At 42.6% G+C, this 27,923-nt stretch overlaps 9 protein-coding genes across 15 annotated transcripts; 3 read left to right on the forward strand and 6 right to left on the reverse strand.

Annotated features, from left to right (window-relative positions):
* Positions 1-27: 27 nt before the first annotated feature.
* eco (Establishment of cohesion) lies at positions 28-2,910 on the reverse strand. Its single transcript, XM_018101070.3, has 2 exons — positions 441-2,910; positions 28-372 (listed from the first exon to the last, which is right to left on the reverse strand). The coding sequence occupies exons 1-2, from the start codon at positions 2,810-2,812 to the stop codon at positions 168-170; spliced, it is 2,577 nt and encodes an 858-aa protein (XP_017956559.1). The 5' UTR covers positions 2,813-2,910; the 3' UTR covers positions 28-167.
* Positions 2,911-3,125: 215 nt separating this feature from the next.
* Positions 3,126-5,577, forward strand: lark (RNA-binding protein lark). Of its 2 annotated transcripts, XM_018101083.3 has the most exons (4): positions 3,126-3,277; positions 3,579-4,436; positions 4,706-4,944; positions 5,007-5,577. In XM_018101083.3, exons 2-4 carry the CDS (start codon positions 3,744-3,746, stop codon positions 5,122-5,124), a joined length of 1,050 nt encoding a protein of 349 aa, XP_017956572.1. In that variant the 5' UTR covers positions 3,126-3,277; positions 3,579-3,743; the 3' UTR covers positions 5,125-5,577. The 2 variants fall into 2 exon arrangements, with proteins under 2 accessions (XP_017956572.1, XP_017956573.1); XM_018101084.3 differs by lacking the exon at positions 3,126-3,277 and having other exon boundaries at positions 3,285-4,436.
* Cln7 (CLN7/MFS domain-containing 8) lies at positions 4,554-9,560 on the reverse strand. Of its 4 annotated transcripts, none has more exons than XM_018101078.3 (5): positions 9,407-9,560; positions 7,370-7,624; positions 6,655-7,310; positions 6,002-6,598; positions 4,554-5,944 (listed from the first exon to the last, which is right to left on the reverse strand). In XM_018101078.3, the coding sequence occupies exons 2-5, from the start codon at positions 7,559-7,561 to the stop codon at positions 5,788-5,790; spliced, it is 1,602 nt and encodes a 533-aa protein (XP_017956567.1). In that variant the 5' UTR covers positions 7,562-7,624; positions 9,407-9,560; the 3' UTR covers positions 4,554-5,787. The 4 variants fall into 4 exon arrangements, with proteins under 4 accessions (XP_017956567.1, XP_089115584.1, XP_017956566.1 ...); XM_089259458.1 differs by lacking the exon at positions 9,407-9,560 and adding an exon at positions 8,285-8,418; XM_018101077.3 differs by lacking the exon at positions 9,407-9,560 and having other exon boundaries at positions 7,370-7,729.
* A 192-nt stretch (positions 9,561-9,752) lies between these two features.
* Positions 9,753-11,461, reverse strand: LOC108651415 (uncharacterized). The gene has a single exon (XM_018101081.3). It carries the CDS (start codon positions 11,101-11,103, stop codon positions 9,853-9,855), a length of 1,251 nt encoding a protein of 416 aa, XP_017956570.1. The 5' UTR covers positions 11,104-11,461; the 3' UTR covers positions 9,753-9,852.
* Positions 11,462-11,463: 2 nt separating this feature from the next.
* On the reverse strand, positions 11,464-12,203 carry Srp19 (signal recognition particle 19). The gene is made up of 2 exons (XM_018101090.2): positions 12,017-12,203; positions 11,464-11,957 (listed from the first exon to the last, which is right to left on the reverse strand). Exons 1-2 carry the CDS (start codon positions 12,079-12,081, stop codon positions 11,549-11,551), a joined length of 474 nt encoding a protein of 157 aa, XP_017956579.1. The 5' UTR covers positions 12,082-12,203; the 3' UTR covers positions 11,464-11,548.
* A 233-nt stretch (positions 12,204-12,436) lies between these two features.
* Positions 12,437-17,240, forward strand: qm (geranylgeranyl pyrophosphate synthase quemao). Of its 2 annotated transcripts, none has more exons than XM_018101087.2 (7): positions 12,437-12,736; positions 12,939-13,093; positions 15,463-15,571; positions 15,647-15,907; positions 15,968-16,070; positions 16,138-16,265; positions 16,339-17,240. In XM_018101087.2, exons 1-7 carry the CDS (start codon positions 12,671-12,673, stop codon positions 16,492-16,494), a joined length of 978 nt encoding a protein of 325 aa, XP_017956576.1. In that variant the 5' UTR covers positions 12,437-12,670; the 3' UTR covers positions 16,495-17,240. The 2 variants fall into 2 exon arrangements, with proteins under 2 accessions (XP_017956576.1, XP_017956575.1); XM_018101086.2 differs by having other exon boundaries at positions 12,439-12,736; positions 15,427-15,571.
* A 355-nt stretch (positions 17,241-17,595) lies between these two features.
* On the reverse strand, positions 17,596-20,516 carry CTCF (transcriptional repressor CTCF). Of its 2 annotated transcripts, none has more exons than XM_018101071.3 (4): positions 20,356-20,516; positions 19,844-20,185; positions 17,839-19,784; positions 17,596-17,782 (listed from the first exon to the last, which is right to left on the reverse strand). In XM_018101071.3, the coding sequence occupies exons 2-4, from the start codon at positions 20,178-20,180 to the stop codon at positions 17,675-17,677; spliced, it is 2,391 nt and encodes a 796-aa protein (XP_017956560.1). In that variant the 5' UTR covers positions 20,181-20,185; positions 20,356-20,516; the 3' UTR covers positions 17,596-17,674. The 2 variants fall into 2 exon arrangements, with proteins under 2 accessions (XP_017956560.1, XP_017956561.1); XM_018101072.3 differs by having other exon boundaries at positions 20,246-20,515.
* Positions 20,517-20,734: 218 nt separating this feature from the next.
* On the reverse strand, positions 20,735-23,714 carry LOC149091370 (putative RNA-binding protein Alsin2). The gene has a single exon (XM_089260202.1). It carries the CDS (start codon positions 23,574-23,576, stop codon positions 22,299-22,301), a length of 1,278 nt encoding a protein of 425 aa, XP_089116328.1. The 5' UTR covers positions 23,577-23,714; the 3' UTR covers positions 20,735-22,298.
* Positions 23,715-23,973: 259 nt separating this feature from the next.
* Positions 23,974-25,982, forward strand: LOC108652475 (U4-U6 small nuclear riboprotein factor 60K). Its single transcript, XM_018102666.3, has one exon. It carries the CDS (start codon positions 24,126-24,128, stop codon positions 25,746-25,748), a length of 1,623 nt encoding a protein of 540 aa, XP_017958155.1. The 5' UTR covers positions 23,974-24,125; the 3' UTR covers positions 25,749-25,982.
* Positions 25,983-27,923: the final 1,941 nt, after the last annotated feature.

The following is a 27,923-nucleotide window of genomic DNA, read 5'->3' on the forward strand; positions in this document are numbered from 1 at the left end:
ACAGAAGTGAAACACTATTATGCAAAATATTGCTTAAATATAACATAATTTCATTCCAAAGTATAAATTTTCGTTCTTAATAATTAAAACAGAGATGTACAGTAAACGATATTCAACAGCGTCAAATTACTAGCTATTCAATAGCCAAACAAATTAGGTTTCTCACTTCACTGGTCGTATGTCAGGAAATTGTCAGTCTGCGTAAATTGACGAATCAAAGCGCGTCCATCATCTGTCGGGGTGCTAAATGCAATTCGATCACGATGTATTTCAACGCCCAAAATGGTGTGATATTGCACTGCGCGCAGCAATTTTGTAGCAATTCCTTTACGACGTTGCAATGAGGAAACCCAAATACGGGAGACACCGCAACTAGATCAAATATAGAGAACTTTACTAGTAATAAGCGGTTAGGATTAGTCTTAACAGTTTCCACTTACCTAGCCTCAAAAGTCTCTTCGCTAAAGTAGTCGGTGCCATCGACTTGAATGAAACGATGCGCCTGCGTCAGCGGGTGAACAAGGCAGAGTCCCACGATTTGCTGTTTACGCACAGCAAAGAAGGCGACAAATGTCTTTGGGACAATATACGAAGAGTAGCCCAGTTCCTTGTCTATTACCTTGATCAGTTCTGTAAGCCGCTGTAGGCGGGCATGAGGTGCACGTTCATTCAAACGTATAATCCGTCCATCAGGCGACCACTCCGGATAAACGGCTACTATATCTTCATCTATCCAGCCCTTAAACCGTAGCACATGGACAGAATCATGATATTCCCTATGCAACTGTTCCTCCTCCGGCTCATGGACGGTATAGACTAGTCCACATTGTTGACACTGCCTGGCTCCAAAAGCCTTTTGACCAGCATCGATTTGATACTGATTCGAACCACTCGCACCAACCATTAACCTCATCGAAGAATTAGCTTTATGACGCGTTGACTTTTGTGGCATTGGTTGGAGGCGTTGTGTGAAAATGGGAAACAATTTAGCTTGTGGCTCAACGGGCAATGAAATCGTCTCTGCTTTGTTGCTATCCACTATATCCACCGCTGGACTCTCGTCTTTTCCAGGTACATGCTCGATTTCAGTTTTAATGTAGTTCTGTTCTTCAGGCTCTATAAGATCCAACTGATCTGCATAAACTACCGTGTATAAATTATCGACAATGCGCGTGGCCTCCTCTTTGTGATTATCTGGATCAGCTATGAATATTTCAAAATTCTTATCTGTACATATGTTATTGGTGATTAAAAACTCCAGCAAGAGTGTTTGCTGTTCAATGACAGCCGGATCATCTGTTTTGTACGGCAATTGCTGACGGTACTTTTCGTATGGATCTGGCACCACCAGCGGCTCCTCTATTTCAGGAACAGCCAGAGATTGAGAAACTGTTTTCTGTTGTGATTCTGGTTCAACAATTTCATCGACTACGGTCTCGTCGAGATTTCGCAGTATTGCATCCACGGTTGCCTGTTCTGCTGAAAATATCGTAGCGGATTTAACGCGCACTTGTCGATGTGTTTTTATGGGGGCCTCCATCAACGATATCTTGCCCTGGCTGACACTAGCGCGAATGTTATCAGTGATCCGCACCTCCATACACGTACTGCTGCGTCTGCCGGATTTAAAGAACTTACGATTGTTGGGAGGCTCGGAGTTAGGCGATGTGTCTGTTGGATTAGTATGACGTATAATTGGTATAACTGGTTCGAGTTCCATAGCAACAGGCTGTGTTTCCTCGTCGCTAAGGTCAGAAAAATCCAGGGCAGATAAAAATTGTGCTTCACTTTCCTTATTATTATTATTATTGTTATTATTATTATTGGCGTCGTCGAGAGCGATTACACTTAAAGGTTTAGCCATTTTAATCGGATCTTCGGCTTTGCGCAGTATGTCGTGGACCTCCTCTATCTTAGCGCGTTCCTCCCTCTTCGTGGTAATCAGCTGCCGCAATTTCTCATTTCGCAACGAGCCCAATATATCATCCAAATTAACCGATGCACTCGCTCGCTGACGTTTTCGTATGTTATGATGCACGCCCTTATTGATACCCAGTCGAGGGCGAGACGGGGGTGAGATAGTCTTAGTCTTGCGTTGGTGTTGCGCAGATTTGCGTGTACTTTTCGAAGACATCGAACCTGATTTGCGCGAAACGCTTTGAGCACTGTTGGAGTGCGAATAGAACGCCACTGTCGGTATACATTCTTTTTCCGTCCTGCGCAGCTTGCACTGCGGCGACGTAGTGCTAGATTCCGGTGAAGACTCGATTGTCACTGCAGGCATTTCATGTGCTCTTTTAGTTATCTTTCGTTTCTGGCCAGTTGAAGACTCGTCGGTATCTGTGCTAGATTCATCAGAGACTGCGGCATGATCTCGTGCCTTGGGTGTGCTTGGACTGGAACTGTGACTTTGGCTGGTGGTGCTATTGCTATTTATGCGCATAGTTTTAGTAAACAATTGCGGTAATTGCTCCACCGTGCCCAACGATACAGTTGAGCCACGTGTCTTCTGCATCCTCTTGTTTTCCTTATTGGTCTCGGGAGAACTGCCTGTACTACTCCGATCATCTCTATCAGCAACACTCTCGAACAGGTTGCGACCATGAGTTGCCTTTTTAGTTGCTTTTTTTGACGAACTTTGTTGTCTTGGCTTCAGAGGTGCAATGCCCAACAAGGGGTCCTCCACATCACCGTCGTCTTCTATTTGATCCAACATGGAGCTGCGGCTACAAAATAACTGTTTCTTGCGCTCGGAAAGGCGTGGAGTAGCAGTTCGCGTAGGGCGTTTAGCACGCCCAGTAGGAGTTTCCATAATTATTGTTTGGTTACAACTACATGTATTTCCCGCTTTTTTAATAAGAGCGCTAATTCAGAATACTAGTGTTGCAAACTGCAACAATATTGCATCCCTTATTTATCGGCAGCTTTGATACTGTTGTGCAGTATAACACAATATTTTGTTATACGTTGAAGTTGTTAAATGATCGCAGCCGAGTACCATTGTCGTAATAAATATAAAAACGTAAATAACAATGATAGTAAGCAAGTGCGATAGTTATAATTTTTGTAAGCTTCACCGAGTGTATCGATATTTCAACTCGATGCTTATCAACAAGGACAAGTTTGATATAATCGATATATCATTTTGCAGCACTGGGACCACATACACATAAAAGTCATTTTGACTAAATGTTGGAAAGCGAGTCTTGTGTGAGCTGCTGAACTGAATTGTGAAAAAATTTGGGAATTATTTTATTTTATATTAGGAAGTGCACAGGTAAGAAGTCTTTAAAATTTGAACTCATATACAACTATAGAAGCCGCCTTCCTGCACTACTGCATACTACTGTTTCTTTCGCCTTGCCGCCGTCGCTATCGCCGCCATCTTGTTTTGTATATTGTGTGGAAATTATAATGATTTTTCACGCGTTGTGCATGTGTATGATCTTAGAGTTTAATGGACGCGTTGTGACCTTTCTTTGTTGTTAAAGTTGTATCGAGCTACTTGTCTCTTGCCCTGCCTCAATATAAATCAAAATCAAAATGAAAATTTGCATTGCTTCTTCTTTCACTTTGAGGTCGCGGTCGCCGCCGTTGTCGTTCTCAAGCTGTGCTCCATTTACGTCAGTAACGCGTAAACAAACCAGAATCCAAAACTCGCGTACGCTAACGCCTCAAGCTTCCCAAGATATTGAATTAACGCAAGAACCGTGGAAGACGCCGCAGCCGAAACCGTCGCCGTGATGCCCGGAGCCGGCACGTTCAAGTTGTTCATCGGTAATCTCGATGAGAAGACGCAGGCAACCGAATTGCGTGCGCTATTCGAGAAATACGGTACTGTCGTCGAATGCGATGTGGTGAAGAATTATGGCTTTGTGCACATGGAAACCGAGCAACAGGGTCGCGATGCCATACAGAACTTGAACGGTTACGTTTTGAATGATAACGCCATCAAGGTGGAGGCCGCTAAAAGTCGACGCGCCCCCAATACGCCAACAACGAAAATCTTCGTTGGAAATCTTACCGACAAAACGCGTGCGCCGGAGGTGCGCGAACTATTTCAAAAATACGGCACCGTTGTCGAATGCGACATTGTGCGCAATTATGGGTTTGTCCATTTGGATTGTGTCGGTGATGTGCAGGATGCTATCAAGGAGTTGAACGGTCGCGTTGTTGATGGCCAGCCGCTGAAGGTGCAGGTGTCTACTAGTCGTGTACGCCCCAAACCGGGCATGGGCGATCCGGAGCAGTGTTATCGTTGCGGCCGTTCCGGTCATTGGTCGAAAGAGTGTCCGCGTTGGACAGGCACTGGTGGACGCGAGCCTCCACCGCCACTGAGCGCCGGCTACAGAGATCGCATGTACAGTCGTGATCCGTATCCGCCGCCACCTCCACCACCGCCATTCCTGCGTGATCGCATAATGGACGGTTTTAGGGTAAATGCAGACAAATATGGCTACTCTCGACAGGTCGGCTAAAAGATTTAACTGCTTAAATATGAACGGTTCATAATGATCTTAAGAGATGTGTAATTTAATAGTTTACAAATTGAATATTTTAATTTTAAATTAATTACCAGGGTTTTTAAGCAGTTATTCTATAAATCGACTCGCCGCGAATACCCTTTAAATATCAAATTACACAATTCATTTTCATCCGAAATGTCGCACCTTAAAATTTACAATAACACTTTGTTCAACTCTAGGACTACGATTACTATGACCGCCGCTTTGAGGATACACGCGATCTATACGAACGTCGCTATGCGTCATCACGCATGCGTGATTTTCCACCGCCACCAATTTCGCGTCGTGAACCTATGCCATTGCCCCCACCGCTAAGCGGCAGTTTGCGCTCCTGTAGTGTATCTCGTGGATACGATTCCATGTTCAGTAGGCGGTCTCCTCCGCCGCCACGCAGCAGTAACGGAATGAGTCGCTACGGGTGAGAATATATTTATAAATATGATAATGCGTAGATGTTAATTATTATATTTTGTTGAGCAGCTCACCGACACCGCATGGATATGAGGACTTTAGTCGCGATTCTTTTGACGAGCGCATGATATCGTCGCGTGGCATGCGCGGTCCTTCGCCGCCAGGTCGCCGGTATGCGCCCTACTGAGATGAGTTTTACTATAACGGCAGCAGCTGAGTGACAGCAGCAGCAGATTTGAGAGGTGCACTTGCAACAAGTACACCACCACTAGTACCCGTTTACAACTATAATGCTTTTAGCGGCGCATCATGTTGGCTCCTATGCTGGTCGCCGACAATTCATCATTATCACCAACTGCAGCAGTTGCCGTTCTTACATATGTGGATACCACCTTGGTAGTCCCTTACACGTAGCAGCAATAACACAACAGAAGAAATATTCATAGTCCCTTTAGCATCCCTATCATACTAATCATAATTAAGTAGCATTGTCTGACTGATAATGACGACGTCAATGTTCTGCTGCTGGCAACCAAGATTGCAGGCATCACAGAAGTTGCATCATTATTTCATCAAAGGAGTTCATTCTTAACCGTAAATAACTACGAACTATTGGATTTGTGTGATTAGCATATATATATATACAAATAAAAAGTTAAGCACCAATGCATGTTTGTGCGATTGTGGAAAAAATGAAAAACCCTGTACGTATGATTTTTACCATGTAAATGACCTAGTATTAAAAAGCATCATAAGTTACTATCAAAATATATTTTATGTCTATAAATTCATAGTGAATGTGTATACTAAAGGCAGTCATTGGGATAATATATTAAAGTCCACGATGCTGCTATGCCTGCGATGAGGGCACTATGCGTAACGCCTTTGATTCCACCAACAGCTCATCTGACTCGTCGTTAGGCGTAGCATCGTTTTGTTTGTCTTTCGGATGTATCACCTGCATAGCTATCGGTGGTTTCTCAAATACTGGTGGAATAAGTACACGACTGCAAGTAGGACGGAGGTTTAGAATGTTAGGGATTAATACTTAGTGATATACTTACTTGCTGAACAGCAGCCATATCATAGAAACGAGCATCATAATAGATGTAAAACCGAACGTCCAGTAAGTACCCAAACGTGTGTAAATGGAGCCAACGAAAACAGGGCCCATCACACGAGATAGACAGCCTGCAGCTGTCATAATACCCATCCACACGCCTTGCGGTCGCGGACCAAGTACCTTGGAGAATATTGTTTGTATAAGAGTAACGCCAATTGGATAGCCAACGGACGTTAATGCAAATCCAATGATGAACTGCGTCAATGTCAACGCTGGCAGTTCTGGGCACCAATCCTGTGTGACCGGACAGCCCAAATACAAAGGATCATCGAGGGAGAGATTTGAACTGGCATTGTAAGCAATAGCCAGCTTTGGCGGATCCGGTCCCCACGGTATGTAAAGTAGCCGACCCACCACCATCAACGAAAATCCGCCCCAGATGAGAACATAGCGCTCGGCAAATATTTTGCAAAGTGGTTCAATAAGTACAAAAGTAACCAGAGATATGATTGCTGCAATGGTCATAAAGATGCCCATGTTGTAGAGTGCCTCATTATTCGTCCAGGCGAACATATCCATGGTCAGCGACGTTCCCAAGCTGTGAATACATGAAAAATAGAGTACAATTTAAGAACAAGTGGCTGTCGAACTTACGTTTCTAGCAACACAAAGTTAAAGACCAAGACGAAGAATGCCACAATGAGTGTCCAGGCGGAATAGTAATTTGGTTTAATTGCCTTCCAGGTTTCGCGCTCAGATGTGCCGCCCTGCATCACCATGATCTCACGTGCGGCTATTCTGTGCTCCTCAAAGAAGCCCGGCAGAAACATTACGAAGTTGCCCAAGCTCATGATCACATTTATCCAACCGGAAGCGGTGTACATGTTCACATGCATGGCACCCCAAAACCAGACCTGACCTTTCCGACCTAGCGGTGTCACTAGTGCCTGAAGCCCAGGACCGATGATAAAGCCCAGTACCTGGGCCAGGGACACCATGGAGACGGCATGGGTGCGCTCGTTAAGACGTGTAGCCGCTGACAAATAGGAACGGCAGAGCGCAATGTTGGCCGAGCTGACTCCGATGAGGAATCGGGAGGCAAGCATCCAGTACTTAACATTGTTTACGAGCTCCAATGACGAATACAGCGCACTGGCCACAGAGAAGAGCGCCAACGAAATGAGGAGAGGAAGTCGTATAGTGCCCAGTTTGTTGCCCCACCGACCGAAGATGGGACTGAAGATCATCTGGCCCAACGGATTAGCGGCCACAATCAAACCCATAAACTCCTTGCCGGCAGTGGGGTCTAGCTACAGAGATGATTGCGTTTTAGTCTTTGTACATAAGTATATATAGAGGAAATAAGTACCTCGCTCAGGAATGGCCAAATGCCGGTGAGTATAATGCTGAAGCCGAGAGCCATCAAGAACATGGTAAAGTAAATGACGCGCACGGAACGCCAGCGCTGAGTGTACTCCTCCAATGTCTCCAGATCATCGTCAAGCTCTGTGGTCCGATTACGTGCTGCCACGCGTTCCCGAAACTTTCGCCAGTACTCCATGATGTACCTGTGGACGCCGTTGTAGTAGTTGTGTCCCTTCAATGTTACCGTCGCTGGCTCATGCTTTGGTTCGTAAAGAGATTTGTTCATTTTGATTGGTTCAGTTAAGATATGAGTGATATGTATGTATGTATGTATGTATATGTGTATGAGTTTATAAATATCGTATTCTCCTACAAAAGCAATTTATATTCGGCTTGCTACGCCTTGAGCTTATCTACTTAAGCAGGTGGCCGAACTATACAAGGCGGTATTAAAATAATTAATTTAGTATACCCTAGAAATACATACATATATGTTTCTATGTATATATGTATGAGTGTGGATGGCGGGACAGCCAAGGGTAGGTCAACTCTGCTCGTTGTTCGCTTTAAAAATATGTATATTTACTTGCTAGAGTCTGGCACGCCTCCGTTTGTCTGTTACATACAGCCATTATACCCTAAACTCTCATTTTTATCGAGTTCAGGCTATAAAAACATTTTAGCGTATTCAGAAAAAATGAGAAAAAATCTTCACTGGCAATCGACAAGGGTATATAACGAGCTTCCATAAGCTTAGTTAAGTATGAACAGATATTGAAAATATTGCTAAAATATATACATACATAGCTGCTCATCCTTATCACTAATTAGCTGAGTACAAAGCTGGACACACACAACTAAACTATTTTCCCGTAGATTACATGCCACTCGTCGTTTAGCTTTATCACAGCCAACTTACAGACTCGCAGATAAACAAATGCCGATTTCTCAGCTGTTTTCATATTTTTTTGTGGTTGTGTGAGTGTGTTTTTTATATCAACCAACAAATTCATGCACTTATCGTAGCCAACTAGTTAATACAACCGGCTTTATACATACATGTATGTATGTGCGTTTGCGTATATGTATATGTGCATATGCATGTATGTGTTAACGATGTTTGTTATTTGGTTTAATCACTCATCGCTGTTTTAGTTATCATTTATCGCATTAGCTGTTGTGATATTTTATCATTTAGTCGTCCCCAGTTAAGCAAAAAACCCATATAAAGCTCCCATATTTACACAATGTTGTTGAGAATTCGGCTCCGGTGTCGAAGATCAGATTGTACGAATAATTTGCAAGTGAACCCATTCAACAGGTGCTTTCAAAAGGGTTTCATTTATGTGCCATATGTACATAAATACTATTAATATGAATATGGGTGTACACATGTATACATACATATGTATATTTATATTATTAATTAGACTGCCAGAGATATGAATCACATTCATTGATTCCACATTTTAATTGACCAACAAATTTCAATCAGCTTTCTTGGGGGTAACAACTATGCTCTCTCCAGCAGTACAGTACAGCCCAGCTAATTCCTATTCTTGGTTCAATGAGCTCTATCACACATATGTATCTGGAGGCGCATATTTACATTTTTGTCTTTAAATATATATAGCTCTGATAATATCTCTTGCTTGTTTCAATTCCTATGTATAGATAATACATAACGCACGACTTTACTTCTTTGTTTTTATTTTTGTTGCTGCATACGTTCACATACTCACGCACACATACACACACACACACAGTTGAATTAACACACAGATACTTATTGTCATCTGCTGGTGTGAGCACCAGCAAACACAAGTGGGGACCAAGGGAGCAGTCACTTAGCCTTCTATGTTTTATTTTATTTCATTTTATTTTGTGTACTTTGTTGCACTTTGTAACATTACAAATACATTGATAATGAACTGTTTGCACTTCGCTCGTCTATACGTTCGCGTTTAACCCGTCGCACTGCGTTCATATAGTTCTTCTTTGTTTTTTCTTATTCTTTTTCTTTTACCAATTTGTTAGCTACCTGTTGAAACGCTGCTAATATGTTGTTAAAATCTCCTCAGTGCAGAGCAACAGCTGAAGACGCACTGGTCGCTCCAACTGATTTACTCAACTGAAAACCGTTGGCGTCTGTTGCCAACGTTTGACCGACTCGTCGCTCTCTTTATTGCTCTTCCGCGACAATTCATTTTCATTAATAGCGATCCTAAAAAGTATGAGACACTACTCTGACTTCTTAGTTTAAAGGAAATGCCTAAAAGTATACAATGTAATAAAGCATATGATTGCGTTGCTATATGTATTTTCTAAATGCTCAAACCATTTGGGTGCCTTTAGTTATATTATTGTTAAGAAATATTTATTTGCGAATAAAATTTACAGGCCAAAACAACAAACATACATACACAGCCATTCTCAAATTCCTTAAAATATAAAACATAGATAAATTGAATTATCCAAAATTTACATCTATTGCTCTCCACGGAAGCGCCTCAAACGTCGCTGACGCAGCCAGGGCAGGAGAAGACCACGGGGTGCCAGTGGGGCTAATGGAGCCAGGGGTGCTGAAGGTACAACGGGTGCCCTAGTAGTGGGTGTGGGCTTTGGCTCGACATCTTTGTCACGAATATTTTGCCTAAACCTTCTAAAGCCCTTCGCTGGTCCCTTGCGTGGAATTTTCTTTGGTAGCACATCGTTCATAATGTTAAGACTGAAAACATCACCACTGTCATCATCGGCGGCTAAGTGACTAACCGTGTCCTGTAACACGCGAGGAATACGCTCTACTACCTGTAGAGCATCACGAAATGGACGTATATCTGGCTTGGGCTTTGGCGCTTCTGTTGCGGGTACTTCTTCAATGGAGTCGGGTCTGGTATTGCGTGAAAAACTTTTCTTTGACTTTCTAGTTTTTTGACTGTCCTTCTCGCTGAGCTGATGCCGTTTAAAAAGGGGTGCGGGACGATTGAGTAGTGGTGCTGTCTGCTCCAGGAACCATGGTTCCCGATGCCCCATTGACATTGGCTCTGCCGCAGCTTGACGTTTAAACGCGGATTGTTTTGTCTCGCGCTGCTTCTGGGCGCGCGTGCCCAATGGAGAAGGTCGCACTAGAGAACTGGCAAAATCGTTAAACCACTCCAAATGTTCCACGGAACGTTTGTGACGTGCCAAATTCGATTTGTCTCCTTTTGTGGATGGTGATTCCAGTGCGTTTAATGACATAGCCGGCCTTTTGTCTCCCGACCTTGATGGCTTGTAGATGGTAATTGTGGAACGACGACTACGGGCAGCTTTGATCTCCCCAGCAGGACTGGCCAACAGTTCACGCTTTTGCTCGAACTCCTTAGCATTTCGCACAAATCGATTGCTGCTAGGTCCCTGAATGAGGATCTCAAATGGTGTGTTCAGCGTGCGCGCGTTCACCTGCATAGTGTGGATGCATTCCGTGTCGGAGTTCTCGTTGTTGCACTCGCAAATGCACTCCTCGCCGCAATAAAAACCAAGGCAGCCGCAATGCTCGCAGAGCGCCTTACAGTTTTTCTCGTGCTTATGCTCCACGAGCGGATTATCATAGCGGGATGTTGTTGTTTGTACAGTAGACGCAGTCGTCGAGGCAGTGGTTGGTACACCAGCGGAAGTGGATATCTGAGTAGCCAGCAACACTCCAATCAACATAATGGAGATGGTGATATTGATGATATAGTGTTTAGCCCGTATCATTTTGTGTGCTCTGCCTTAGTGTCTTTCCAATTGGGTTTTGGCTGTGCATTCGCGACGCGCTGAGTGTTATATACGCTGACTGGGTGAAATCGTAGACGTTATTTTAGTTTTTCGTTGCTGCCGCTTCGTGACTGTCAGTCGAATTTTGATTTGTTTTGCTTTGGCGTTCGCCGGAATTTTCGCTGACACTGTATGATCTTGAGACATTTTTAATTGAGCACATATGCAATCGTTATTAACTGTTTCAGTTTTAGGGTCAGCTTAGACATACGTACTAAATATATAAATTTATATTCTTATATTTGGCCAAGGCCAAATTCTTGCACTTGAACTTCATACCAGACAAGAGATGTGTTGCTATTTCACAATATATTTTGAATTTATTACAAAAAACCAACTAAACAAATTTCACAATTCTCACAAAGAAATGTTTGCCTATAATGCTTTATCGGCGCTTGCCCTTGCCCTTCTTGCCACCGCCTCCACCACCAGCTCCAGCCCCACTTGACTGCGACTGCGGCTGAGGGTCATTTGTTTTGTTCTGCCGCGTTTTCAGCTGCGGTATTTTACCGGCTACATACTTCATGACAGACTCGCGGGTGGAGAAATCGTTGTTGCACAGTGTACCGTCCGCATTGCGTAGTTGCACGCGCACTCGGCCCCGGAACTGCAACTCTCTGCTCTTTTCGCGACAGTACTGTTTATTCTCCACCACAAATTGCAGGTTAGATACTGAGAGTACATCGCGGATTTCCACATACGTTGGATTCTCAACACAATTCTCTTTTGGCAGGCGACGACCTTCCTGGCGAGTCTTCTTGCTGTTTATGTATGCTGGGTAAATGCAAATCCATCTAAAAACGAGGTGGCAGGTGAAATTGATGAGGCTGTTCTTTTAATTTGCGTAAGTTACCTCTCCACTTCATTGTGTTTCATATTTGGATGCCAATTCATGCGCACAGGCTGTGATGTAGCCATTCTTAAAAATAGCTTTTAATAAACAAATTGATGGAAATAAAAGTTTATTTATTTTCCACGCAGGCACCTTACTGATTAGTTCATAAAACTATCGATATCGATATAATTCGAATTGCTGAGCTGTCATTTCTAAAGTGCTGCAAAACGATATTTTTAAAGCAAATGCTTGGGGTACTCCTATGCGAAATAGTCCAAAGAATTATTTTAAAATCAGCTGAAATGTAATACGATATTTCCTAAATTCATATTGAATGGATTGTTGCCCGTTTTTCTATTTAATCCAACCGATAGTAGTTTTCTAAAAAAAATCCTATCGATATCAGTCGTGTGCAAGCTTCCAAGCAGTATATATCGATTAGTCGATGATATATCAACAACTTCCTCATTCTGTTTATAGTTGGTTTAACTGCTGTGATGTGCACTGCGTCTGTCTGCTTTCGAGTTGAGCGGCCAAACAAACAATTCTAGTCACGCGTATTGAAAGCTTGGGCACTTCAATAACCCGCTTGCATAGCCAGCCTTTGCTGTGAACAACCAACAAATACAAAATAAACACAACCGCAAAAGCTCACACAACACGCTCCACAAAATGGACGAGCTGAATGGAATATTGCAAAAAACCAAAGATAAATCAACTCAAAGGGAACAGGACGAGGTACACAACCCACCCAATCCCAAAAACCAGTTAACCGTTAACCAGTAGCAGCGATGTCATTTGTGAACTTTGACATTTTTGAGCTGCCTGCCGCCTGTTTGCTGACCAAAATCCTAACCGTAACCTTCTGCGCTTACTTCATTAAATTTTTTTTTTTTTGTGGCTTATTTACATGCCGTTGACATCGCCCACGCACAACCAGATTCTACTGCAGCCCTTTACATATATACAGCAAATACCTGGCAAACAGTTTCGCTCCGAATTGGCCTTGGCCTTCAATCACTGGTTGCTTATACCGCCCGAAAAGTTGACGCAAATTGGCGAGATTGTACAAATGCTGCATAATTCCAGTTTGCTGTGAGTAAAAATAAAAAATATTTTTTACATTTAGATATAAATTAATAAATTTAATTTATGCATAGCTTTGTTAATATATTGCATTTATCTTACTAATCATTTGACCTTTTCCCGATTCCACTTTATTTCGCTTTGGCATTTTGCCTTTTTGACCTTTGTTTACATTAGCTGTACAACCATCACATTCGCACCATTACCTTCACCTCATGAACCATATCGCCCCATGCTTTATCTCATTTCACACTTACACATTTGCTATTTACATATGTTTATTTGTTGTTGCTTGCCTCTTTGTTGCACTGTTTACGATTTAAGTTCAAAATTTATTAGCGCTTAAAATTGAGAAAAATAAAAATAGAACCAAAAAAATAGTTTCCTGTGAAACTGAAAACTTCTTTCACTGGAAAAATAGGCAATTTTAATGAACAAGATCGAATGTTTTTTTGAATTATACTTAAATAGAGGTAATGAATTCCATTCCAGCTGGGAATATTTAAACTTAATGCAACTGCAGTTTTACTTTGTAAACTTTTTATAGTTATAGCTGACTTCATTCTTTGGCAGCTGTTAGGTTAACGAATTCTAGAAGTTGCGCAAATAAGAATTAAAACTCCTCCAACAATTTTTGTCTGTTCAGGTTATCCCACAGCTGGTAAAGTTATGAATTTCATTTCACATTCATATTTCATATCAGACTTTTTTTTTGTATATATTTAGCATTATCATCATTGTGTTGGCACTTAGCAATGGGTATTTGTATAGAACTTGGACAGATGACTCAGACATACGTACACACACACGGATCCACTGGTGCCCAAGCGCCACCCCCCGGCCTTGTTTGTGTGTGTACGTACGTGTGCGTAAATTTCGGTTATTTGCCTTCGAAATCAATCGAAAAATTTGAACAAAAGCCCGCAGCATTCTGTTTATGATAAAATTCAATTGAATTTGTTTGCAAAATGTGCCTTCTCATTTCCCAATATGGAATCGCATTAAATGTTTAGATTTTTCATTGTTGTATCAAGCTGAATGCAGACCCGAGAGTACATTCATATACATATACATATATGTATGTATGTATCTGCTGTAGGGTATTAAAGATACGCAACAGTTAATCTTTGAACTTCTTCAATTAAAGTGCCTGACAAAACGTCGCACGCTTCAATTGATGCATTGCCATGCTAGCTGTTTTTCTAGAGAAGTTTTCAACGAAAGCTGGCTCAGCAGCTTCTTGGATAAACGTATATATGTATGTCTACATATACCAATACATATGTACATATATATGTATGTTTTCGTATATATAGCTATAAGTCGCTTATCTGCTTCCATTGTTTGGTTGCGCTTTCCGACTTGTTTTTCGCTTCAATCATGCAAGCTAATCCCGTCTCGTTGCCACCTGTCGCACCATGCACCCACCAACCCACTGCTGCTGCCTATTATTCAAATGCAAATGTGCTGAAATGTCCTTAATGCCGCTTAATATCCTGCATTGTTCGCTGGCACCAGTTGTCGACAGTGCCTGACAGCTGAGAGCTGTTATCACAGCGTCTCGGTGCGCACTTACTAATAAATGGCTTTCTACCCACGCACACCCACACACAAGGCGTTTGGGCTCGTGTTTTTTGTGTGTTCAAATGCATTTTCATATCGACAAAAACTTGGTTTTACAACTATGCCAGCATTCGCACAGTGGCATGAACGAACAGCTTCAAAGGCGTCAGCGCCGTCATCGTCATCGCCATTGTCATTAAGTCAGCTTGTCGACAGCCATTGTCACAATATTGTAACTCTTGCAATGCAACAAGCTCACTCCGCTCCACTGCTCTGCCCACCCACCCGTTTGCCACCCATTCTCCATCCTTCTTTCAGTTGGGTTGACTGCCTTTGCGCGTCGCTTGAACGCCCACGCCTCCAATTCCCCACAAATGTTTGCAGCCCCCTCCTCAACACGCGCAAACATTTTTTAATTACGCAAAATGTGTCGGCTGCCCAGTTTGCCTTGCTAGCTGGCCTGGCGTGTTATTGAAGTGATATGGGCCTCAAAATGAGTTTTAAATTTATGTACATTTAGTTGATGTGTTCTCTAGCATATTGCGAGGGCTGCCCCATAGCCACAAATTATATTCGCCCTCACATTTGTGGGGTGAATAGTTAACAGCTCTAACTTTGATCCAAGTCTTGTTTGCACTTTGATAAACTTAATTACAAACATTATTTTTAAATGTATTACTTTAGTAAATTAACACACATAAATAACATCTGTAGAAATTAACTGAGTGCTTTACATATACATATATATGTGTTCTTGTGTTCTGACTGCTAACTTACAGCATTGATGATATTGAAGACAATTCGATACTTCGCAGAGGTGTGCCCGTTGCGCATTCTATTTATGGCGTGGCGAGCACCATCAATGCGGCCAATTATACTCTGTTCCTGGCGTTGGAAAAAGTGCAGCAACTGGGCCATCCAGAGGTACGCTTGTTCACCCTCATTCATCAGGCCTTATCAATAATCAATAAATTGTTGTTTGTTTATTGTGGGTGACAGGCAACCAAGGTGTACACGGAACAGCTATTGGAACTGCATCGCGGCCAAGGCATGGAGATTTACTGGCGCGATAGCTTTACATGTCCCTCCGAATCTGATTACAAACTGATGACTATACGTAAGACTGGGGGCCTGTTCATGCTGGCCATACGCCTGATGCAGCTGTTCAGTGAGAACAAGGAGGATTTCACAAAGTTAACAGCCATTTTGGGCCTATATTTTCAAATACGTGACGATTACTGCAATTTGAGTTTGAAAGAGGCAAGTGGACCGTAGTAAGTCATTGTAAGTCTATATACTATTCTCCTCTTGCCTTTGCAGTACACGGAAAACAAGAGCTTCGCGGAGGACTTGACTGAGGGCAAATTTGGGTTTCCAGTCATACATGCAGTGCGTACGCAAAAGCAAGACAAACAGGTTTTGCGTAAGTCTTTCGAACGCACCTCGTAACCCGTCACAATTGCTTATTCAACTGTTGTATTACTTCTCAGACATTTTGCGACAGCGCACGCACGACATTGAGGTCAAGAAGTACTGCATTAGCCTGTTAGAAAAGCTCGGCAGCTTTCAGTACACACGCAAGGTGCTCGAAAGTCTTGATGCGGAGGCGCGTGCCGAGGTTGTTATGAACTTATGCTTCTATTCCTTAGCAATCATGTGACTAATACATAATTCTCTTTATTGCTTGACAGTTGACTCGTCTGGGTGGTAATCCCTTCTTGGATCGACTGCTCAATAAGCTGTTGTCCTGGAAGAACAGCGAGAGCGCCAGTATCACGCAGTCGAACCAAATCAATCACAACAATGTCACACGCAGCCCCAACCAGAACACGCTCAACTGCAATTAACAGCCAAAGAGGCAGAAGAGGGAGCAGTTGTGAATTGCGAATGGCAGAGCCAAAGCCCGTGCCGCAGCCGCCTCCTCTTTTGCTGCTAATCCAAAAGCAACGCAACAGCCACAGCCACAGCCACAGACGCAGCAGCAGCAGCTACCACGACACCAAGCAGCCTGCTTCAGTGCGCCTTTGTTGCGTTTTCTTCGTAAACTAAAAATCTTTTAAGGATTTAATATGTACATGTTCACTCACTTTGCCTCCCAAAGCTGCTCAATGGCGAATGTTTGATTTTATTTGATCACACAACCTAGAAATTCTTGATTGATTACAAAAAATGTTAAGCCAAAAGTTAATTGATAAGCCAAGCTTACGAAGAGCTAGCGAAAAGCCATAGCACAGCTTCCCATGAATTTGTTTATTTTACTAAGCCCTATATGTTAATTTCAATTTAATACTAAGTATTTAGTTGGTACTAGAGTGTAATTATATAAGGTTCCTTCATTTTGACTGTTGTATTTCTAAATGTATTTTGTATGGGTGTACTTCATAATGCAAGCAATTTTTTCAAACGATTTCTAAATGTCTCATTATTTAATTTGTGTCGAAGATATGATCGAATCTTTTTGTGCACTTCCCTTATTGACGTTGTTCCATTTTACATTAGTTAAATGAAATGTTCAAATAATATACAATTACAACAGAATACAAGTTCTAACAAATTGTTAACGTTTGAAAAAAAAAAAAAAAAAAACGAGAAACATATTTAAATAAGAAAAGTGTTAAAACATACACTGCACAGCAGACAATTTTTTGCACATATATATATATATATATATACATAAACATATATAATATATATTTTTATTGTATACATGCACGAGAAAAAACTACTAAAAATGCTGAAGAGATTTATTGTAAAAGAATGGAGATGCAACAAAGAGCCGAGAATTTATTGTGCACGCCAAAATGCACCTCGTTATAACTATGTGCGAATATTACATACATATATTGTCATACACGAAAGTATCTGAAATATTTAAATAAAAATATTGTATTTATGCCAACCGATTGTATATATGACGTGATATATTCCGGTAGAAACAAAGCAGTGTATTAATCAAGTATGTAAATCCAGTTTATATATTTATTAATACTCTATACATTTGTTCCATATATTTACTTTACTGCTGACCTATGTATCCTGCTCAATCATGTCCATTAGCTGAAGAAACTGCTGCGATGTTGCATCCACTTCAGCTACAGGCTCCACATATTCTTCGTATTCAACATTGGCGTCATCCTAAAACAGTTGATAAATATATATTAAATATATTTGAAATTACGTAATTTTCTCACCTCGAAGCCAAAGCAATTATCGGCATTGATCTTGGGTTCACGCTTGACCACTACCTCACTATCATCGTTAACCAGCTGAACGACCATAAACTGCTCGTCTTCACCTTCAAGTTCTACTGTAAATTCGTTTGCATCCGGCTCTTTCTTGATACGGAACGTGCCGGCTTGCGTAGTTCGTTCGCGGTGCGCACGCGGAGCCTTTAATTGCCGATTGATAATGATCGGCTTATTGGATGAGCTCTGTGCTCGATCTCTTACAGCGACAGTTTTATTGTCCCTTCTTGTCCTTATAGTGGGTGCAGTTAACGTTTCCTCGATGGGTTCGCTTGGCACTGACTCTTCCTCATCAATCTCCTCGAATTCAGTGATCTCGAACTGTTCTTCGATGTCAATGGAAATGGTGTCGCTTTTATCAAATTCCTGAACGTCGTCACCATCTAAAGTCACAATGCTTCCATCAGGCTGAAGGCGAACGTTACGCCCAAGTCTTAATTTCAACTTCTGCTCCTGCGCATTCAAGGAATCATCGTGTGATTCCATATGACGCATCAGGTTACCCTTATGCGTAAAGACACGCATACAACTGGGACAAGAGTGAACCTTTACACGTGGCTCCGGTGGCTTGTAGTCCTCATTGTGCATCAGGTTGATATGGCGACGTAGCAGTTGGCGCTGACGGAACGCCTGGGAGCAAAAGTCGCATTTAAACGGCTTCGAATCGGTGTGTATAAGCATGTGGGAGTCCAAATGTCGTTGAGACACTGAAGCATAACTACAAAGGGTGCAGCGATAGCATTTCTCGCCCTCATGTGACTTGATGTGCAGCTTGTACTGATAGCGATCAGGCAGCTCCTGGCCGCAGCGCTTGCATGTATGTCGCTTATCCGAGGTGTGCATATTGGCCATATGGGTGCGTAGGTCAGCCTTGCGGCCGCATGTGGTGGGACACAAAGTGCACTGAAATACTGGTTTATCCACCACGCTATGAATAAGTTTGTGTGCCTTGAGCGAGTTTGATTGAGTAAAGCGGGACTTGCAGATATCGCATTGGTACTTCTTCTCGCCAGTATGAATGACCAGATGCCGCTTTAGCTTAAACATATCCTGTGAGGCATATGTACAATGCGGACACTGGTACGGACGCTCACCCGTATGGCAAGTCATGTGACGACGTAGCTTTGTCAGCTCAACGCTGGCATAGCTGCACTCCGTGCATTTGTGTGGCTTTTCCTTGGTGTGCTTGTAGCGGGTATGCCTTATAAGCTCTCCGTTCGTAGTGAAAGCACTCTCGCACAGCTTGCACTTGTGAGGCTTGTTGCCCATGTGTGTGTTTAAGTGATTGACCAGCCCCATGTTAGACTTGAAGCCGCGCTCACATATAGAACACTTGAATGACATTTCCGAGTTATGTGTTCGAACGTGTCGTGAGATTAGAAACTTCTTATTGGTCGTATAGCTACAGTGAGAGCAGGCAAACTTCTGCGATGCAGAAGTGGCTGACGCCGGCTTTAGTTTGAACTGATTTCCGCTGGGCACGAAATCCACATCCGACTTGGCGGTTATATTAGCAGCATTCTCGTCAAACTCGTAGACCTCCTTGTCCGAATCGTCTTTGGTCGTGTTCAGATCTTCGGTTAGGCTAGTATCATTTGCAGTGGCAGTTAGCTCTGATTGGTCTATGGTAACATCACCGCCACTCGGATCATCTACAAGTTCTTCGAACTCCATTACCTTTTCTATTACTATTTTAGTTTTCGGCGGCGACTCTGGTACGGACTTTGCAGATCTAGTTGAAGAACGTAAGTATCCTCTAGGTGTGTTAACTGGTGTAGAAGTTGTCATCTTAACTGGAGTTCTTTTTGGTGGTGCGGGTCGTATATTTATTGCCTTCGGACTCCCCTGAGCAGATGCAACAGGCTTCGGTTTCGCAGGACGCAGACTAATTTCTGCAAAATTAAGGTGAGCTATGAACATACGCTTGCGTTGTAGTTTAATCTATACAAACCTTTAGACGTTTTGCTGCTGGCGGCACGCGTTGTGCTACGGATTGGGATTGAAACATCTTCTTTGTCTGATGCTTTCGATGTTGCTTGTTGTTTCAATTTCTTTTTGAGTTGTTCTTGTTTCCTTGGTGTGGTTTTGATATAACAGTTGCCTTCGTCGTCTATAAAATATTTATCGTCGTCATCATCGTCCTGGTTCTCTTCCTGTTGTTCCACCTCAGTATCATCATCTGCTTTGACTTCTTTGTCATCAACACTGCCATCTTCAATTTCTTTGTGAAAATTCCTTAGATATGTTTGCAAATCCCCTGAATCGGAGTTGCGCGTGCCTTTTGACATTCTGACTGCAAGCAATAACCATTTTATAAGTTAGCGCCAAAAACAAGTAGCTAATAGCGACCTACAGCGGACATAACGCTATCAGCGACCCCAAGCGGCTATTGATTTCTCGCACACCCAAACATGGCTTGATAAGCTACGCTATAAGAATCTATGGCTTTATGGCATTACTTACCTGTACTAATAATGCTTCCAAATAAAGCAATCCAACGTACAGATTAAATCTGCTAATTAATATGGTTTTAATAGTAAACTTAACTTTTAGTGCAAAGAATTTCCGTCAGAGGCGAAACGACAGCAGCTGCGCAAAAGATGGCGGAATGGCTTTGGCGTTGCCACCGGTTGACAATTTTTCCTAACAGTGCCTTTTTGAGTATTTAATAGTTTCAGCGATTCAATCGTAGTTGGATTGGCGCGTTAACAAAAATTGAAATAAAAACAGCATCTAATTATTATTACTTTTATTTTATTTGCTAATTTTCAACTGTCAGGTTTTTGAGTTTTCGGACCAAGTTTTAATATATTCCACAATCAAAAAATCAGGATAAATATATAATATAACCCAAAACAAATTTTATTTGGCTTTATTATAAATTACAATTTGTGAATTTTTGTACAAACTGGTTATGCCCAATATTGTAATTAATCTTAAGATTCTAATGTTCAAATTCAATGTAAAACTTAATTTGCATAGATCTTACCCACGTACATGTAAAAGTATCCCACAAAATTGATGTATCTTTATATTTATTCCTAATCTTCATTCCCATACTAAAAAATCAACAAAAATCGATTACTATTGAACGCTATAATAATTACAAATAATTTTTTTGTTTATATGTATAATTTAATCATAAGATGTTGCCCGAATACTCACTTACTAAGCCAGTAGTTGGGTTAGCCCGCATCAATCATATTTCTGTGTAATTTAGGTATAACTACTTTAGTATGAGAAAGAGATTAAGTTAAATATGCGCTTGGGTGGTTTCGTAACTACATATATATATGTATAAACCGCTACGGGAGATTGCATTACAGAGTTTGATTTGTTGATTTTGGGAAAAATACGTACGTTAAGAAGTCCTCATCGAACCCTACGGAATCAACACAATCCTTTAAGCTTGGGCATACGTACCAATATTTGTTGCTAATTCATGTTCTAACGATTTCATAACAAAACGCTTGTATACATACCAAACAAACAACCACTCCCAATGAATAGATAGACGACGAATACGTACCCAAAGCAACGAACCGAACCATATGTATGTACATATATCTTGTATATGTCTATCAAATACTCAAATCTGCAATTAGCGAGATCCGTAGCTTTTCAAAAAAGGCTAGGACAGACGTTTGTGTTTTGTCAATATGCACTCGATACGTACCCAGCTTTACGGCTTTTGAGCTGCAAGGTTACTTTAAGTAGAAAAACGCTAAAAGGTTACAGTTTATAGTTTGTTGATAGAGTGAGGCTTACCCTAAAAGGGGCGACAATACTCGTAGGCGGTACACACATACACACCACTCGGGGGCGGGCACACCCACAGTCCGGGACTGTGCTTATAGAAATTATGATAGAGCTCTGTTTTGGATTTTATGTTGAATGTTTTTTTTTTTTTTTTTTTTTGTCTTTTGTTTGGTTTGTTTGGAATTCGTTGCTGGGCACATAGATTATATATATATATAGAATTGTACATTTTAGTGTGGTTACTCGGGACTTTGGTTCTACGTACCGTACATTTACTCAAACTCAACTCTGGTCGGGCTGTCAAACTATTTAATTATAGTTGTTTACTTAACAATTTATATAGTTGCAGCTCACACTTTTTGTTTCGCTTTTCTGTTAGTTAACACTGATGAGAGTCAAAGATAAGGATTAATAATATTTTACAAAAATATCTGACTTGCAATCTAAGTGTATATTTAAGTCATTTATTAATTAAATAATAATGCAATTAGTTAGTTTCTCCTGCTCTAGTTTTTTTTTTTTTTTTTTTTTCTGTTTTTGTTGTTTACTTTTATGGTGGTTATTAATGCTACGTACGTGCGCTGGACACTGCCGTGTGGAACTGGCTTCCACTGGATCATCATGTTAACTTTGACATGTCGACATTTCTAGCGGCGATAGCGCTCGCGGGAGAAGGATCGGCGCCTATTGCCGAAATTGTTGTTGTTGTTGTTGTAGTTTCGGCGATCTCGTGGTGAACGTTCTCTCGAGCGTGATCGACGCCTTTCATTGCGACGGTCTCCACCACCTCCACCCCCTCCTCCTCCTCCTCCACCATTTCCTCCATAGCGTCCTCGATCATTTCGCGTGTTACGGTCTCGGTCCCTTCGATCACGCTGATCTCTATCGCGATGATCGCGAGCATTGTTGTCAGGGCCACCACTTGCCCCTCCGCGACCAGATCCACGGTTGTCACCATCACGTCCTCGCTGCGCTGACCGCTCACTCTCAGCTTCTCGGGCACTGGCTCTCTCGTCGTTTCTATCGTTCGATCTATCATTGCCTTGTTTCTCTGCATCACGCTGTCGCTGACGCTCTCTTGAACGAGAGCGATGAACGCGCGAGCGACGGTCCAGCTCGCGCCCACCTACAAAGTACCGATTTCTGCCTCGGCCGTCCTCTTCTCGATCTGGTATCTTACCCGAGCGCTTCAGTTCTGCCTTTCGTGGTGCCGCCGTCTTCTCCAGCTCGATAAGTTTCTCGCGTATTGTAAGAAAGCCTAGATGCAACTTACCACCAAAGTGGTCCGCCAGACGGATATCATTGTCGTGTATGCCCAGGTAAGCGGAGCACACCTCACATACGCGGAGCTTCTGTTGTTGGTATGTGGACGCTGGCATTGAAGTTCTATATTCATGCTCTGCCTTGATCTTTTTGGCGCGCAGCTCGTCAATTTCCTTCATTAGTTCCATGCTGTCTTCTACTTCGCCAGCTTCTCCCAGTGCCTCGGCCTTGGCCAGTTTTTTTCCAATTTCTTCCGCCAGGCTATGAACCGCGTTGGCTTTCTCGGCCACCTCTGCTGTCAGCTCCTCCTGAGTTTCCTTTAACCGTTGTTTGGCTGAGTCTGTGCGTCGATCGCAGTCCGCTATGAACGCTTGCAAATGCTCCATGGCCTCGATGTCATAGTAGTAGTCACGGGTCTTTGACGCACTTTCGTAATCTGCACGAAAAGCCAGATCATGCACTTTGGGACACTCACCGAGATCCATGCGGGTGGATGCCAGAATGTCGTGGGGGCAGCAATCCAACAGAAATGACTTGCAGACGCGTGCATCTGAGAATTTAAGGCCGCGTCCATCGTCTCCGTTTCGCGTGGTGCCCATCAGTTGGTCCAGCATTGCACGCATCTGGTCTGTTGCCGACATTTTATTGCTCGGCGCGCTCATTGTGCAGGCCGGTTTTTATAGTTTCAATTGCCTTTTTTCAACTTTACTTTTACTAGTGAAAAATAATAAGCAGAGTTGTTCGGAGTTCAGAAAAGTTCGATTGAACGGTTCACAATACTGAACGGAAAAATAAGTCACTTCTGAACTTAGTTCACAATTTTCTGCCACCTTGTCACTGCTTACGCCATGTTAACAATAACATTCCGCCAACTGTTATTTTCTACAGTTTTGAAAATATCAGCCAAAATTTTTGTGAAATGTTAGATGCTAATCAATTATTTATATATTTTTCATTAAAACGTATTTTTGAGTAATTCGTAAGTTATTTTGATGTTGTGTTAAGAAAATATGAAATGAAATTAACATAACAGAATGAATGTAGTCCATGACTGCATCCCAACAGCCATCGTTATTTGTATATCATCCCTGTAAAACATACATTTTCTATTTCGATATATCGATGCGATAAACGTTTGCAGTGGCTTTTTGTTGTTTATTTCGTTGGCGTAATTTTTGTTTTAAAAATTAATTATTTTGGATTAAAAGATAATGTCAGATGACGATGATATCCAGTACATAAAGCGACAGCGTACTCTGCATTATGGCTCGCTGGAAGAAACAGAACGCAAGCGGCAAGCTGGCGCGGCGTCTTCTGTTACCGGCACAACGCCGGCTGCAACAACAACTGCCGCCCAGCTGGAAGACATTGATTCTGACGAGGACTATGAGGAGACTAGCAAAAAGTCCAATGCCACAAAAGTCGGCATGCCACCGCCCACTGCAGCGTCGTTGGCCAACAAAATTGACGATGATTACTTCGATTTGGAGACCGAGATGGAGCGCGACAAGGTGGCATTGCTAGAGGAGTTCGAGCGAAAAAAGCGAGCACGACAAATAAATGTGTCCACAGACGATGCCGAGATCAAGAACAATTTACGACAATTAAACGAGCCAATTTGCTATTTCGGTGAGGGTCCAGCGGAACGACGTCGACGACTTAAGGAACTGCTCGCCAGTTTGGGTGAAAACGCTATCAAGCAGAAGCAGACCGAGGAGGAGGAGCGTAAGCTGCAACAACGAGAGCAGGAAGCCACATGGTATCACGAGGGACCGGAAACACTGCGTGTGGCACGCCTTTGGCTCGCGGACTATTCCCTGCCACGTGCTCGCGATCGTCTAGAGCGCGCTAGGCAGGCATTAGAAGTGCCCAGCGCAACGCGAGCCGGTCGAATGGTGGAAATGCAAAAGAAGCTACAGTCATTGGCACCGCTCTGCTCACAGGTGGGAGACACGCGGCCCGTAAGTAGTGCAGCCTTCAGTGAGGACTCTTCGCTACTGATGACTGCCTCGTGGTCGGGTCTTTGTAAGCTCTGGAGTGTACCCAACTGCGAGCTGAAGCAAACGATGCGGGGCCACGCCAGCTATGTGGGTGGCGTAGCGCTCAGGCCTGGAGTAAAGCTGGATGAAGAAAATGTTGTGGCCATGGCTTCGGGCGGCCACGATGGCGCAGTCAAATTGTGGGGTTTTGGCAATGAGGAATCCATTGCCGACATAACGGGCCATATGCCACATCGCGTGTCCAAGGTAGCATTCCACCCGTCAGGACGCTTTCTTGCGACAGCCTGCTACGATTCGTCTTGGCGTTTGTGGGATCTGGAACAAAAGACGGAGGTCCTACATCAGGAGGGACACGCAAAGCCGGTGCATTGCCTCAGCTACCAGTCCGATGGTAGTGTTCTGGTGACCGGCGGCTTGGATGCCTTCGGCCGTGTCTGGGATCTGCGTACGGGCCGTTGTATCATGTTCCTTGAGGGTCACTTGGGGGCTATATTCGGCGTAGACTTTTCGCCCAATGGCTTTCATATAGCCACCGGTTCGCAGGACAACACCTGTAAAATCTGGGACTTACGTCGTCGTCAGCCCGTCTACACCATACCAGCGCACACAAATCTCATTTCGGATGTTAAGTACCAGCAGGATGGCGGCAGCTTCTTGGTTACCTGCTCCTACGATTCGACCACAAAGATCTGGTCTAACAAAACATGGCAGCCGCTGAAGACACTGCAGGGGCACGACAATAAGGTGATTTCCGTTGATGTCTCCCCCAATTCGCAGTATATAGCGACGACATCGTTCGATCGCACCTTCAAACTGTGGGCGCCAGATAGTTGATTACCATACACTCATATATTCATCGGCTGCTTATACACCCGATTTGTTATAAGCTCAATTTGTATTTAACTGTTTTTCGTTGAAACACAATAGCCCAAACGTTTTCTTTCATACTTCACATTTCAGTTTTTATAACACAATTTGTTATTTTAGTTAGGCGAAACAATGCATTTCGTACATATAAGACTTTTGTATAGAAATTGTTAATAAAAAACAACATTTTGGTATAAAAGATATTCGCATTGGAGTTAAATTTAACACTAACTTTGAGGCACATTGACTTCCGCTAACATTTATATTAAAAAGGTTCCATAGATGGCGCCAAAGGTGACAGTAATACTGCCATCTAGTGTGACTCGCAACTAAAAATACTGAGAATAGCTGTGTTCCTAAAATCTCACAAGGTGTCGCTTTTTAACGAACTGTCTTTCCAATAGGGTTGCTCTATGAATTCGCTTGGTTTAAGAACTAACCAAATGGGAAGTTATTATCATAATGTGTTCTCAGTATTTGAATGTAAGACACGAGATGGCGCTCAGTTGAATTTCTGTATGCTGCCACGCTAAAAAAAAGTAACATATTAAACATGCACCATTTAAGATAAGAATCACTAAAGATCTGAAACATATTTTTCGGTTTGTGTTGGAATTTTTATTGGAGCTGTTTAAGTTTTATTCGGCTACTTAAAAAGCAGTTTCGACCACACAATAAAACTAGATCATTAAAGAAATCGGTTTGCATTTGATTACCCGATCAGGTTTAATTTCAATGCCTAATGAAGATGAAAGCGTTCAAAAATAATCAGAAAATATTGACACGTTGCATTATGAAATTGTTTATTTCATTGAATTGAGCTATTAACGCAATCGCAATTGTGCTTGGCTTAGCCGCTAATTGAATAGGCAAAATCACGGGCAGCAATGCAATATTTATTCTATTTGTTATTGTTTGCTCAACTCGTCTTTATGCAAATCAGGCAGAAAATGTTTGAATTTAGCACCAAGCGATGGAACAAGTTTTAGCTTATTTTGCGGACGGCTTTGCGTTTGTTGTTGTTTTGTTTTGTTTTGTTTATTATTATTTTTTTTTATGCTCGAGCACAGGCCACGGCCTAAACAGAGTTGCTTAAAGTGTTCAGCTGGCATTTGTTTGATCTCATTTGATTTTCTTTGTCTTTTGTTTGTATATTTATGCAATTGCAGTCGAGCAACAGGTGCGCTTTTTGCACTTTGCTGATAAAGGCCAAAAATTGTTGTCAGAAGGAGGCAAGCGCGCATGCATAATTAAGCAGCGCGTGTGAAAAATGCAGAATAACCAATGCGCGACCAATTCGAATGACTATTAAACAGATTACATGGCTGGCACTGAAAACTGTTTAAGCCCGACGACATCCCCGATAACAGCAACCAGTCGAAAGTGCAATGAGACAGCCAACAACACGGCGCAACCAACAAGAGCATGCAATAACACAGCTACCAGACAAACAGATGAATACCCAAGCGGCATGCGGCAGCCCCAACAGACAACACAGAGAGTATGTGTGTGAGAGAGAGAGAGAGAGAGAGAGAGGGGGAGAGTAGGTGTAGAACTCCCTGCAACTTGTTCAGTATGTCCGCAGTCCAGGACACACATGCTTGTTTAAACGATTGACAGCCGGCAAACAAACCAGTCGCCGACACAGACACCGGCTCAAAGATGACAACGGGCGCAGCAGCCACTGCAACAAGCAAGCGAACAACAGGCCGAAATACTCCATTCAGCTGCTCGACTTTCAGATGCTGTGCAGCAAGACTCGCGCATCTACGTTTACCTGTTGCTGCCTACCAGGATAGCTCACACTCAGTGTTATTTAAAGACAACATTGTATATGTAGTCAATATACCCTCCTCATACCCTCCAACTAGTTGCAGGGTATAACAACGCGGGGCCGCGATAAAAGAGGCGCTCTTAAAAATAAAGTTTTTCTGCTGTACGTATACGTAATGTGTTGATAACGCATGCAACATTCCCAAACATACACACACACGCACACATACACACACACACAGTGGCCGGCAATGTTACGCATACGGCACGTGTGATGCAGTCGTCGCTGCTGGCGCCAATACCGACGTCGACGCCGACATCGAGCAAGCGCCTTTTGCCGGCTTACGCTAACTCAAACACACACACTCT

This window comes from Drosophila navojoa, chromosome 4 (genome assembly GCF_054131105.1).
Source record: "Drosophila navojoa isolate 15081-1374.11 chromosome 4, UAZ_NAV_1.0, whole genome shotgun sequence".
Lineage (NCBI taxonomy): Eukaryota > Metazoa > Arthropoda > Insecta > Diptera > Drosophilidae > Drosophila > Drosophila navojoa.

Coding starts and splice junctions, on each gene's coding strand:
- Srp19 (XM_018101090.2), bottom strand. CDS start 12,081: ATGGCTACATCACAGCCTGTGCGCATGAATTGGCATCCAAATATGAAA. Junction 11,958..12,016: donor AAACACAATGAAGTGGAGAG/GTAACTTACGCA, acceptor CCTCGTTTTTAG/ATGGATTTGCATTTACCCAG.
- LOC108652475 (XM_018102666.3), top strand. CDS start 24,126: ATGTCAGATGACGATGATATCCAGTACATAAAGCGACAGCGTACTCTG.
- eco (XM_018101070.3), bottom strand. CDS start 2,812: ATGGAAACTCCTACTGGGCGTGCTAAACGCCCTACGCGAACTGCTACT. Junction 373..440: donor GAAGAGACTTTTGAGGCTAG/GTAAGTGGAAAC, acceptor TATTTGATCTAG/TTGCGGTGTCTCCCGTATTT.
- CTCF (XM_018101071.3), bottom strand. CDS start 20,180: ATGTCAAAAGGCACGCGCAACTCCGATTCAGGGGATTTGCAAACATAT. Junction 19,785..19,843: donor CAGCAGCAAAACGTCTAAAG/GTTTGTATAGAT, acceptor TTAATTTTGCAG/AAATTAGTCTGCGTCCTGCG. Junction 17,783..17,838: donor ATAATTGCTTTGGCTTCGAG/GTGAGAAAATTA, acceptor CAACTGTTTTAG/GATGACGCCAATGTTGAATA.
- LOC149091370 (XM_089260202.1), bottom strand. CDS start 23,576: ATGAGCGCGCCGAGCAATAAAATGTCGGCAACAGACCAGATGCGTGCA.
- LOC108651415 (XM_018101081.3), bottom strand. CDS start 11,103: ATGATACGGGCTAAACACTATATCATCAATATCACCATCTCCATTATG.
- lark (XM_018101083.3), top strand. CDS start 3,744: ATGCCCGGAGCCGGCACGTTCAAGTTGTTCATCGGTAATCTCGATGAG. Junction 4,437..4,705: donor GCATAATGGACGGTTTTAGG/GTAAATGCAGAC, acceptor GTTCAACTCTAG/GACTACGATTACTATGACCG. Junction 4,945..5,006: donor AACGGAATGAGTCGCTACGG/GTGAGAATATAT, acceptor TTTGTTGAGCAG/CTCACCGACACCGCATGGAT.
- Cln7 (XM_018101077.3), bottom strand. CDS start 7,651: ATGAACAAATCTCTTTACGAACCAAAGCATGAGCCAGCGACGGTAACA. Junction 6,599..6,654: donor AACTTTGTGTTGCTAGAAAC/GTAAGTTCGACA, acceptor ATGTATTCACAG/CTTGGGAACGTCGCTGACCA. Junction 5,945..6,001: donor ATATGGCTGCTGTTCAGCAA/GTAAGTATATCA, acceptor TCCTACTTGCAG/TCGTGTACTTATTCCACCAG.
- qm (XM_018101086.2), top strand. CDS start 12,671: ATGGACGAGCTGAATGGAATATTGCAAAAAACCAAAGATAAATCAACT. Junction 15,572..15,646: donor AGCAACTGGGCCATCCAGAG/GTACGCTTGTTC, acceptor TGTGGGTGACAG/GCAACCAAGGTGTACACGGA. Junction 15,908..15,967: donor GCAATTTGAGTTTGAAAGAG/GCAAGTGGACCG, acceptor TTGCCTTTGCAG/TACACGGAAAACAAGAGCTT.